The 12247-nt window shown below is 59.5% G+C and overlaps 1 protein-coding gene across 12 annotated transcripts in view; it reads right to left on the minus strand.

The window, feature by feature from the left end:
• Positions 1 to 12247, minus strand: part of CASZ1 (castor zinc finger 1) — a 149143-nt gene that overhangs the window by 59995 nt on the left and 76901 nt on the right. For 10 of the 12 annotated variants that reach the window (XM_036347379.1, XM_036347380.1, XM_036347378.1 and 7 more), the window contains one exon: positions 7059 to 7110. The exons of 1 other annotated variant lie outside the window; for it this stretch is intronic. In XM_036347379.1, coding sequence (XP_036203272.1) covers positions 7059 to 7110 — 52 coding nt within the window. Of the gene's footprint in view, positions 1 to 712; positions 855 to 7058; positions 7111 to 12247 lie in introns of those variants that run through there. One more of the 12 variants, XM_036347391.1, reaches the window with a different exon arrangement.

The following is a 12247-nucleotide window of genomic DNA, read 5'->3' on the forward strand; positions in this document are numbered from 1 at the left end:
AGGGACCTCGCACGACGCCCACCTACTTGCCCACCTGGGGAGGAAGCCAGTGGGCAGGGGATTGGGCCCTGCCAGGGGAGGGGCCGAGGCACATTAATGGAGCAGAGGGGCAAACCACACCTCCAAACCCGTGCAGCTCGGGGCTGGGCTGATCCCTGGAGAGGACCTGCCTTCCTTACTGGCGGTCCTGACCCCTGAGAAGCCCTCAACCCTGTCCCTAACCAGGAAGTCTGTAATTGCCACCTTCTTGACCCTAGGACTGGACTCAGGCTCAGGCCACAGCTTGGCCTCAGCGCTCTCATGGTTCCAGGGCAGGAGACCAGAGGCAACTAGCTTCTTACCCAAGTGGCAGCTCTCTAACCACCCTGCCAGCCCCCTGGATGGCTGGGGCTGGGGTGGGGACGGAGCCTGGTGTTAAGGGTGGACAGATATCATGGATGGTTCCATGGCCCCAAGTCTTCTCCACAGTGTTCCCAAGGGCCCTGGGCCCTGGCAGTGTACCACTCCCCTGGGAGAAGAGCTGAAATTGGCTTGGTCCAAATCTGGCCTCTCCCCTGCACTTCTAGCTCATTCTCTCTGGGAAGCCACCAGACATCCCAGAACTGGCCGGGAGACGTCCCCCTGCCCCACGGGGAGTGCACGCTTTTACCCCACCTTCCTTTAGGGAGGTGATGGCCACGACCCCCTCCCTACCCCCCCCCAGACCACTTACCCTGCTCTAAAGGCTTGTCTAGAAGTCAGAAGAGCCTGGGGAGGTGGCATCAATGGTGGCATAAAGTGACCCCAGGTGGGTGGCTGGGTGGGCAGCTGATGGGCCCGGCAGTTTCGGGGCAGCCGGCAGGAGAGTTGCCGCAGCCCAGCACCCAGGGAGCAGGTTTAATTTGCCAGGCAGCCAGGAGTGCCAGCAGGGGAGGTACCCGCAAACAAAACAAAAACAAAAAAGTTAATTATCTTTGGCTTTTTCTTAATAAATATCCAAACTGGCCCGGCCGGATCCTCCACTTTGGAGGGAGAGAGAAGAAGGAGGAAAAAAACCCAAACCAAATCCAACAGACACTCATTCTCTCGCGGCTCCCTTTCCTTTGTCTCTCGCGCTTGGATTTATCTCTTATCGGAGGCCGTCTGTTCACATTAATTCCCAAATTTTTAAGTGTAAGAGTGTGGTCTAAAGCCTTTTTTGTTTGTTTGCTTTAGCTTTGGGGTGGGAACGTGAGAGCGTGAAGAAGAAGGAGGTAGATGGGAAGAGAAGGGTGAGAAGGAAAAAGACAGAAGCGAAGGAGAGAGTGGAAGATGGAAGGAGAGACAGAGCGTGATTCAGGGAACTGAGTCGTCGCCTTGCCCCTGTGGGCACGGCCCAGCCTGTGGCCCCAGCCTGGGCAGGGACCTGCTCTGGAATGTGGTGCTGGCATTTTATTTCAGTCACAATTATCGGCTACAGGAGATACGGGGATTTCTCATTTTAAGATTCTGAAACCACCCAGGTCTCACTGGCCACTTCAGCTCCTCTGGCTGCGGGCTCCTGTGCCAGCCCTCCGTGCCCGGGGCTTGGCTGGGGACACGAAGGGGAGGCTGGCTCTCCTTCTGGGGCGGGGGGGGAGGTTTCTCTGTATGGAATCGTACGTGTACCTGGGGAGGGAGATGCCTGTTGCCACCTGGGCTTACGTGTTCGGATGGTGCTCATACACGCCTGAGCCCATGCTGTTGGAAACATGCGTCATGGCATGTGGGTTGGGGGGGAGGGTAGCCAGGACGTTGGGCGGGCAGGCCCTCACGGAACTGTGGCTCTGGAGACCCACTACCTCGGTTCAAATCCCAGTTCCGTCGCTCCCTGGCTGTGCAGCCGTGATCAAGTCACTGCTCCTCTCTGAGCCTCCACATTCTCAGTATCAGAGGGAGTAAGGATGAGTGATCGCCTAAGGCTGGGGGTCGGGGAATGGAGAGGGACTGCTACTGAGCCAGGGTTTCTGCCTGGGGGAGGGCAATATTCTACAATTAGATAGGGATGACGGTTGCACAACCTTGTCAATGATACACTTGCACGTAAATTATATCTCAATAAAGTGGTTATTAAGAAAGTGGGGACAAAACGGGGAATAATAATAGCATTTACGGCATAGAGCTGTCGTGAGGGCACGGAGTAGGCACTCAATGAGAATAGTGATTCGTGACTAACGTGGATCTGGGAGGATGGCTGGCTAGGGCCTGGGCTGGTGTCCGTGAACGTATACTGCTGGTGCATACTAACGTCTCCCTGGGTCCCTGGCGCCCAGCCTGTAGGTTGTCAAGCAGCTGAGCTGCCCCGTACTTGTTCGGGGCTCCCGGGGGGCTGCTCCCTGGCAGGGATGGGAGAGGGCAGGTCCCCCTCCCGCCCCCCTGCCCGGGTCCCTGGAGAGGAGGCTGCCCACCGTGGCGGGCAGACGCCGCCCGCTCTCCCGTCTCACAGCACTCATATTTTCCATGTGCAGCAGACCGTGAATTCACCTTCATACTAGTTACAGGGTTATTTAGCTTCTCCTGACACTGACAATCACCAAACTTTAATTCGCTACTTGTCTTCTCCCTGCTGCGCCCTCTGCCCACCCCCAAAATCCCTGGGAGAGGATGGGAAGGACCTAGCCTGGCCTCCTCTTGCCAAAGCTTGCCCTTCGGAGTGATGGAGTGATGGGGGGGGGGGGGGGACGACGTGGGGGTTGGTCAGTAGGAGAAGATGACGGCCAAGTGGGGGGGGGTAGAGACCAGTGCGGGAGAGGAAGTACCAGGGCCAGGGGACCTTCCGGCCTGACATTAATGTATTCAACCCGACAGCCATCCTGTCCTGAATGAAGACGCGGCCAGCCGGCGGGGCCGCGCGTCTGAGGGCCGGCAGCCCCAGCCAGGACCGACGGGCCAGGACTCACTGAGCTCCCAGGACCAGGCAGCTGGCATGGGCTGGCTCCTTCGCCTTCTGCTAGACAAGCCGGTGCCCATCAGGGACCCGACGGGAGGGAGCTCATTCTGACCAAGCTGGGAAGCCAGTTCCCGTGCTTTCCTGCCGCCCCCCTGCCGGCCTCCGGTCAGGCAGAGCCAGCGACCCTGCGCGGCCTCTCTCCAGCCTGCTGCTCCGCTGCTTACATCCCGTCTCTCTTCCCTTGACGGGGGCAGGGGGTCTGTTCTAAGCGACTCCCAAGTCAGATGGGAAATAGAGACCCTGAGACACTGCTCCCTGAGCACCCAAATCACAAGCCCTGGCCGAGAGTGGGGGATGGGGGCCTGCTCCCTCGCCCACTGGGAGAGGCGGGGCTGCCCACACCCACGGCCACCCAGCAGGGTCTTTGCCTCTCTTTCCCTTGGCTCCAGCAGATCCCCTTCCTTCGGTCTCCCCTGTGCTCCCACCCTTGTCCAGGAGTGGGTCCAGCTTCCAGAAGGTCCACAGAGGCCTCCAGTTGGCTCAGGGGCCAGGTGAGCCCAGAGCGTCAGACTCCGCCTCTCAGCCACCCTCCTCCACCTCCTGATCACCATCCGCTCCCCCCTCAAGCTTTGCTCTGACAACCATTTGGTGGAGCCAGGGGGCTCTTACTCCCCAAATCCAAGCTGGGCCGCCAGCCACTCATTATGCAGAGCCCCAGAGCAGAGTGCTGAGCTGAGAGGACTGCGGAGACCAGAGGCCTGGCAAGGACTGGCAGGGGAGCTTGGAAAAGCGGGGGGGTGGGGGGGGCGCAGAGGCAGGTGGGGGGCAGAGGCAGGGAAATGCATGGGGGCATTAAGCGGTGCCTGCTTCCTTCTAGCCCTGTTCCCCTGCCCCACCCCTGCCGGCGGGGGAAGTGGCCACGGTGGCCTGGGCAAGAGAGACGTCCACGGGACCGATGGCAGCGATGGGAGAAGGGGCTTGTTGACTGCAAACTGTCCATTATGGCTCAGATTATAAGCATATTGTGCAGGGCTCTCTGCACGATGCCGAGGAAATCCAATACGCTGAAAGGTTAATGCAATCAATTAGGGTGACAAGGAAGTAAAGTTAAGCCTTCGGAGTAGATGAAAAGGAGAGAGAGAGAGACAGAGAGAGAGAGGAGGAGAGAGCACCGTGGAGTTGGGGTGCAGCAGTACGGGTGGTGGGAAGGCGAGGAGGAAGGGAAGCTAGTGGGAAGCAGAGAGAAGGCTGGAGGCATCGGAAAGGCCTGGAGCCCAGGAAGACAGACAGGGAGGCAGCAGCAGCGGCAGCGGCAGCAGGAGAGGCGGCCAGTGAGTGGTGCCAGGACGCAGGCAGCTCCGTCTCAGACCTCCGCCTGCTGCACGGCTTCCTTTCCTCCTTCCTCCCTAGCCCTGTCCTCTCCCCCTGCCTGCCTTTCCTCTGGGGCTGGGAACCTGGCTCCCACATTAGCTCACGGCACCAGTAACGTGTCAGAGCAGCCTGGTCCCTGCCCCTGCACAGAGCAGGTGCCCACCACACGGCCTCCTGCTTCCCTCGCAGCAGCAGCAGAAGCAGCAGCACCCCAGCATCCTGGCTCCTACTTGCAGCAGGCCTGCGACAGGAGAGCGTGGTGGTCAGGACCCTTTGCAGATGGAGAAACTGTGCTCAGAAAGGTCACCCCCGGAGCCTCTCCTGCTCCAAGAAGTCAGACTCAGAGGTCCTGGGCAGGGGTGGGGGGCTCGGTGGCACCTGCCCAGGGAGAGGAGGGAACCTGGGCCCCTCCACTTGCTAGGCCCCAGGCTAGACACCTTGGACAACATGAACTCGCTCCCTTGTCCCAGTAACCCTGCAAAGTAGATGCTCTGCTCACCTCATGGACCAGGACAGGGTGGATCTGAGGATCAGCTAAAGGCGAAGGATAGAGGCGCAGGGGATGCGGGAGCAAGAGCCCGAGGGAACTGTGGCTATCGGGGGGAGGGCAAGCGGGGACTTCTGGGTGGGACTGAGGAGAGGAGGAGAGAGAGCAGGTCAGGGCTGCAAGCAGCCAACAACCTCAGGACAGGGCTCTCAGACCACCGCCCCGGCCCCTCGAAAGACAAGAGGGACAGGCACACGGGGCGGAGTGATGGTTGCACAACATTGTGGACGTTCTGAATGCCGGGAAACTGTACACTTCAGCGTGGTTACAACGTTAAATTTCATGTTTTGTGTATTACCATTAAAAACACAGAGAGAGAGCAGAAGGCAGGAGCCGGAGCCTCCAGAGCAGGAGTTAGCAAACACGTTCTGTGAAGGGCCAGATGGTAAATATTTTAGGCTTTGCAGGCAAACGTCCTCTGTTTAGCTACCCAGCGCTGCCACTGTAGAGTGAAAGCAGCCACAGCCAATATGAAAACGAGTGGGCGTGGCTGTGTCTCAATAAAACTTTATTTATAAAAACAGGCAGTGGGCCACATGTGGCCCGTGGGCTAAACCAGGGGTCCTCAAACTTTTTAAACAGGGGGCCAGTTCACTGTCCCTCAGGCCGTTGGAGGGCCGGACTATAGTTTAAAAAAAAAAACTATGAACCAATTCCTATGCACACTGCACATATCTTATTTTGAAATAAAAAAACGGGAACAAATACAATATTTGTATTTGCATGTGGCCCGCGGGCCGTAGTTTGAGGACCCCTGGGCTAAACTTTGCCAAGTCCTGCTCCAGAGAATGGACACACCCAGGACTGCCTTTCGGGATCAGGGATGCCAGACCCCGTCCACTGTCTGGGGGACAGAACTGTCCAATCTACACTTTGCCAAGAAGTGGAAGGAAGGGATGGGCAGCAGCCTCGGGGGAAAGTCTGGTTCTCTTCTCCAGCAGAGGATGGAGAAGAAAGAAGGGAACAAGAGCAAGCGCTGGCGTGGGAAGCAGATGCCCAGGAACCATCTGTCCCAGCCCCCGCCAGCCCTGCGCTGAGCCTCAGATCCGCGATACGCAGGGTGGCGACTTGCAGCTCCCAACATTCTGGGCAGCTCGATGCCAGGAGCAAGGTGTGAGGCTGTGGCTCAGAGAGGGGGCCGGAGCGGGGCAGCGGGCTGGGCTGCCCAGCAGGGACGCCAGGGGAGAGGAAGGCGCGGAGAGAGGCCTGGGGAGCGGCGCTGTAACCGGGGTGGTGCTGGTGGCAAAGGGAGGAATCCACGGGCCCCAGCGAGAGCGCAGGGCGCGGGCCGGGCCTGCCCTACACCGGCCGCCTCTGATCACGTTTTCAGGGCCACTGCCCGCCGGCACAGACAATGCAGGGGGAGCCTTTGAAGTCCCAAAGGGATGCCGCGGTGGGAGCCTCTGGACTCTCCTCCCTGCCCCCCGTCCTCCGGAGGGGGGGGGGGGGCAGCAGGACAAAACCCGGAGCCAGCCGCAGCCGGCCAGAAATGCGGGAGACAAAGGGAAAACAAACAGGTTTGGAGCCAGGCGCGCGGTGCCGTGTCTGTCCCCCGCCCCGCCGAGCAAGGATGATGGATGGCTGCAGCCAGCCAGCTCGCCTGCCGGGCAGGCCCCGCTATTTACATAACACTGGCGTTCCACCGGTCACCTCTGACACGGCGCTGCCTGGGGCCTAGGCCCGGTGGCCCCCGAGGTTCCTGGAGCCACTCGGGGTCTGAGGCAGCCTGGGGAGCCCTGGGCCTGGGGAGCCCTGGCCCTGGGGAAGGGCAAGACAGCAGCCTGCTCTGGGCTGGGCCTGAGGCCTTCTGGGGGCCACAGCCTCCCCCCAGGAGAGAGGGCTTTCAAGTCAGCGAGGTTCCCCACGCTCCGGGCTATAACCAGAGCTTGAGGGGGGAGGGGGGCGGAGGAGAGGGGGGAGATGGCAGCAGCCAGCACAGCAGGCACATGGAGCTGCAGGGAGCTGGGCATGGTAACCTCGGGCAGGCGAGCGCTGGCACCATAGATGCCGCCTTGAACACACTCGATGCCCAAAGACTGCATCGCAGGCATCTCAGATCGGTGCCAGCCTAGGAGCCAGTCTGAGGGTGAGGCCACCTTTCCCACCAGGTCCAAGTGGGCAATGCGACTCCAATGCTGAGTCTTCATCTTCCCAGCCCTCGCCTGACGGCCAGCCCCAGCCAGGGGACACCCGCTGTAGGCAGGGCTCACCAGTGGGGGAAGGACACAGGATCGGGAGGGGCTCAGGCCTTACCTCGTAGCGGGTCCTGGAGGCTCCTCTTCTGCAGTAGGGGCGTCACTTCATCCTGAGGAGAGAGAGAGAGGAGCCCTGTTAGCCTTTCAAGGCAGCGTGCCCGCCACTCTGCCTTATACCCACGGCTCCTGCCACCCTGGGCCTAAGGGCTGATCCTCTGGGACCTGCCAAAGGGGTCAAAGATTCAGACACACGGAGTGGGCACTGAATTTGTCAGGGGCTGATCACAGTGGAAATACGATCCTCAGGACACCCCCCACCTAACCAGAGACCAGAGGCAGCAATGGGGGTGGGGGGAGGGGACGCTCCCGCGAGCTGCAGGCCAGGGGACAGTGACAGAATCCAGCAGCACCCACTCCTTGACTCTCTCCCCCCCGGCCCCTGAAAATAAAAATGACAGATGCCAAGCTGTTCACCATAACAAGTGGGTGACAGGGTCAAGGGTGGACCAGGGGCCCACACACTGACAGCACCTTCCTCCCTGGGGTCCTACTCATGAGTCACAACAACCCACAATGGGGCCACAGTAGAGGAGGTAAATGTACGTCTTTAGTCAACTCACTACTCGGCCCGCTTGCCAGGCACAGGCCCTGCTCCTCAGGGGGGTTTGGAGAGCCAGGGTCAAGTGGGTGGAAAACCCACGGAACCCTCTGCCTGCTGACCTGGGCCCCCTGCCCTTGCCTGAGCCGGGCTCTGCCACCCCCCATCCCCGCCCCCCCCACCCCTGGGCCTCAGAACTCTACCCACGTCAGGAAAGCGTTTTCTCTTTATTGTGTGTTTCCTCCCCACTCCTTCATGTGTGGCTTATCAATGATGCAAGAGGAATAACACCAATTTCCTTAGGCTGCGTAATCCCCAAATCAGATTGGGGGATTGAGAGAGGTGAGGTGACCTTGCCCAGGGCTGGGGACTGTCACCCAGTCCTGCTGCCCACCGCCCGCCCTTCTCAGGACATATTTAGACAGATAATATTAATTGTACTTGACACGTCCTCCTGAAGAGGGCTGGGTCCCTCGCCAGCTTTTGCTGCCTTTGCTGGGCTGCCTGGGCAGAGGCGCCCACCAGGGCAGAGCCCGCCCTGCTGGACACAGGGCTCTGCTGGGCATCGAGCAGTTGGGAGGGTTTGCCCCGTGGGCCGAGACCCGCCCATCTGATCCAGATGGTGAGAAGCTGGGGTCTGCGAGAGCTGTGCCAAACCAGATAGGGGGCAGCAGGGAGGAAAGGGGAGCCATGCCAAAGTGGAAAGGGGGCCAGAGGCGGGAAGCGTGGAAAAGGGAAGAAGCAGAAGAGGAGATGGAGGAAGTGGAGGCCAAGCAGGGCAGGGCCACGGGGTGGGGTGAGGGCTGGAGCCCCTGTGACTCCACTGAGAGGTGCTGGGCAGGCCTGGCTGTCGGAGCTCCCATCCCGGCCGGCCGGCCAGCCAGCCAGGGACCGGGCAGGGCGGCATCTCTGTCCTGTCCATCCCATATGCGCCTGCCTGAGATCTCTCAAGGCGCCCTGGCTAGCCTCCCTTGGACCCCCAAAGCCCCCCAACTCTACAACTCCAGTATCTCCCTTCCACCACCTTTTTCTCCCCTCCCAGCCTCCCCGGCAACTGTGCATTTATTAATTCATGAGGCACTAATTAGTTCTTTGTTTAATTTTGTGTTAAACAGACTGACCGGAATGATAACGACTTGCAGCGCAGTGTTGCCGTCCCCAACCAACCCTGTTTTCTGACAACAAGGGAGCGCGGGAGACCGGAGCGCTGAACCCAAATCCCTCAGCAGTTGCACTTCATTAAGTCAAAATGTGACAAGAAGCTTAGAGAGCAACTTGCAGATCTGATCGCACAGAGCCATCAGGGAGGAAACTTTCCAGGAGTTGGTCAGGGTGGAGGAGGGACAGGGAGGGGCAGCGATGTTTACTGGTGGGGACCAGGAGGTGAGCTGGGGCTCTGTCCCTCACCCGCCCCCGGGGCAGGTGGCCCGGCTGATAGGAGCAGAGAGGTCGTATCTGGGTGGGATCTGGGACGCCGGGTGGATTCTGGAACCCCAGTGGGGACCTGAGAAGTTCAACTTCATCTCTGTAGTCTTGCCTGGTGTTTTCCATCTCTCTGCCTCTCCCTGTCCCTGATGTCTGGTTCTGGCCTGCGTGAGTGACTGACCAAGAATCAGAAAGCTGCCGTAGTGAAGGAGGGATTCTGCAAGGCCAGGGGAAAGGCACAGAGCAGGAAAGCACAGGAGAGCGGGTGTCCCTACACGTAGGAAGGTTGAGGTTAAGCACACCTTACTGGCTAAGAAGAGAAGTAACATGCTCGGGAATCATGACCAATGTATCCATTCTCTGTCAGCTGCCCACCCGCCCCACCCATCCATCCACCCATCCATCCATGCACCTATCCATCCATGTACCTATCCATCCATCCACCCACCCATCCACCCATCCACCCATCCATCCACCACCCATCCATCCATCCACCCATCCATTCATGGACCTATCCATCCATCCATCCATCCATCCATCCATCCATCCATCCATCCACCCATCCATCCATGCACCTATCCATCCATGTACCTATCCATCCATCCACCCACCCATCCATCCACCCATCCATCCATCCACCTATCCATCCATCCACCTATCCATCCACCCACCCATCCATCCATCCACCCATCCATCCATCCATCTATCCATCCACCACCCATCCATCCATCCACCTATCCATCCATCCACCTATCCATCCATTCACCCATCCACCCATCCATCCATGCACCTATCCATCCATCCATCCATCCATCCATCCATCCACCACCCATCCATCCATCCACCTATCCATCCATCCACCTATCCATCCATCCATCCACCTATCCATCCATTCACCCATCCACCCATCCATCCACCTATCCATCCATTCACCCATCCACCCACCCATCCATGCATCCATCCATCCATCCACCCATCCATCCATTCACTCATCCACCCATCCATCTATGCACCCATCCACCCATCCACCCATCCATCCATTCACCCATCCATCCATGCACCTATCCATCTATCTACCCACCCATCCATCCACCCACCCATCCATCCATCCATCCACCCATCCATCCATCCACCCATCCATCCATCCATCCATCCATCCACCCACCCACCCACCCACCCATTTACCCAATGTTCTTTATCCTAAGTACTCTGACCAGAACACTGAGAACCAAGAGGTTGAGTTCTTTGTAGAGGCACCCAGCAAATCAGAACCAGAACCGGGCCCCAGAGCACCCAGGCTGTGGTGGCTGATGGCGGGCAGGCAGCTGAGCTAACAACAGCCTGTGACCGCTCCCTCCTGTCCATGTGAAAAAGCGGAATGTTCACCCCCGAGGTGTCAAGCTGCTGACCCCTCTGCTCATGGCAAGAGTGAGGACGGAGGGATCAAAACCAAAGTCTAAAGGCAGGACCGCCCTCCCTCTCCCTGACCCTAGTCTCTGAGGATGTGCACAGGGCCTTGCATACGAACAAGAACATGGAAGGGCGGAGAATAAGAACACAGAGGACCTTGACTAACGTGAGCCCAGTTGAGTGGGAAGATCCTGTTGCCTTTTTCCCATTGGCCGCTGCACCTGTCCAGGTGTGGCCTGACCCTCCCTCTGAGAGCCCGCCCAGGCAGCCCACGGGCCCAGGCAGAGCCCACCGGTCAGCCTTGCCCAGGCCTTCCCCTGGCCAGGCCTGAAGCACAGTGGTCTCTCACTTGAGCCTAGAAGCCCTGGGCTGGCTTCTGTTAATTTGCTGTTAGGCTGCCTAAGCAAACCAATTAAAACTAATCATTAATTATAAAAGAGCAAGAAGAGAGCGGAGAGGGTGAAAGATGGAGATGGGAAGAGGAAGCGGGAAAGTGGGATGGAGAGGGAAGACCCAGGAAGACCCAGGGAGACCCAGGGAGACCCAGGGAGCTGTCAGGGGGTCGTGGGCCTGGGATCTGGGAGGGACGCGAGGCTCACGCTGCACAAGGGGTGCTGGAGTGGAGGGAGGGCGGGAAGGAAGGCAGGGATGGCGGAGAGGGGGCTGCCATGGGCCAGGGGCAGAAGAAGGCCGGGAGAGGTGGGGAGAGGCCGAGGGAGGGTGAAGAAGCTGCTGGGACCGGCGTACCAAGACCCGAAGAGGCCTCATCCATCTGCAGTGCCCGCTGTGGAGCCACCGACACCCCAGGACGTGGCCTCTGAGAGCTGCCCCCGGCTCCCAGGCTCCATATGCATGAGGCTCAGCTGATTATGCAGCAGGCCAGGCTCCTGGTCCCTGCGCCCGACCTGCTCCCAGCCCTCTCAGGCCATGGAGGCTCGGGGCAGCTGCGGGCCGCCATCTACCCCCCAGCGCTGTCTCCTGCCCCTTCCCCCGCCTCACACACACCCTCTCCCAGGCCGGCCTTTCACAGCGCTGAGGCCATGTCAGCCGGCAGCTTGGGGAGGGGGGCGCACAGACAACAAGGGGAGTGTCATGGAAACGGGCACTTCCCCCAGAAATATTCTGTTTGGCCCCCTTCCTGCACGGAGGGCTGTCAGGGGCCTGAGTGAGAGCCTCACCACCCCGGGACCAGGCGTGACAAAACCTATTTTCTGCCTCAAATTTGATTGATTAAAAAACTTTTTAGGAAAACCATGTTAAAAGAGTGAAAAAAAGAGAGGGAGAATGAGAGAGAGAGAGAGGGAGGGAGAGAGAAGGGGGGAGGACATGGCGGGGGAAGAAAGACAGAGAGAATGGAAATGCGACCAGGGGAGAAAGGCCAGAGTCAGAGAGGCTGAGCAGTTACCCCGGCGATGACAGCCAGGGGGTGCGTGCCAGGGGGACAGCCGCCGCATAACCGGCAGAACAGGCAGGTCACCGGGAGCCGGGACTTTACTCAGCGGTGATCGGGATGAGGAGGGGCGAGGGCCCCGCGCACTCCAGCAGGTGCCGGGTCCGGGTCCGGGTCCAGATGAGGCAGCAGCCAGGGTGGGTTGGCTGCCCGGCCTGGGGAGAGGAGCAGCACCCCAAGGCAGGCAGGTGGGGGTGGCCGCCAGCACCAGGGGTCAGCAGGTCTCTGGACTGGCTCTGGAATTTGGCGAGAATCCTGAGAAATCTGCCCAGGGTCACGAGGGAGGCTCCAGTAGTTTGGGGACAGGAAAGGGGTTTTCCCACCTTGTTCTCAGAAGCCCTGGCTCAGAGGAGAGTTTTAAATG

This window comes from Myotis myotis, unplaced genomic scaffold (assembly GCF_014108235.1).
Source record: "Myotis myotis isolate mMyoMyo1 unplaced genomic scaffold, mMyoMyo1.p scaffold_m19_p_2, whole genome shotgun sequence".
NCBI classification, from domain to species: Eukaryota; Metazoa; Chordata; class Mammalia; order Chiroptera; family Vespertilionidae; genus Myotis; species Myotis myotis.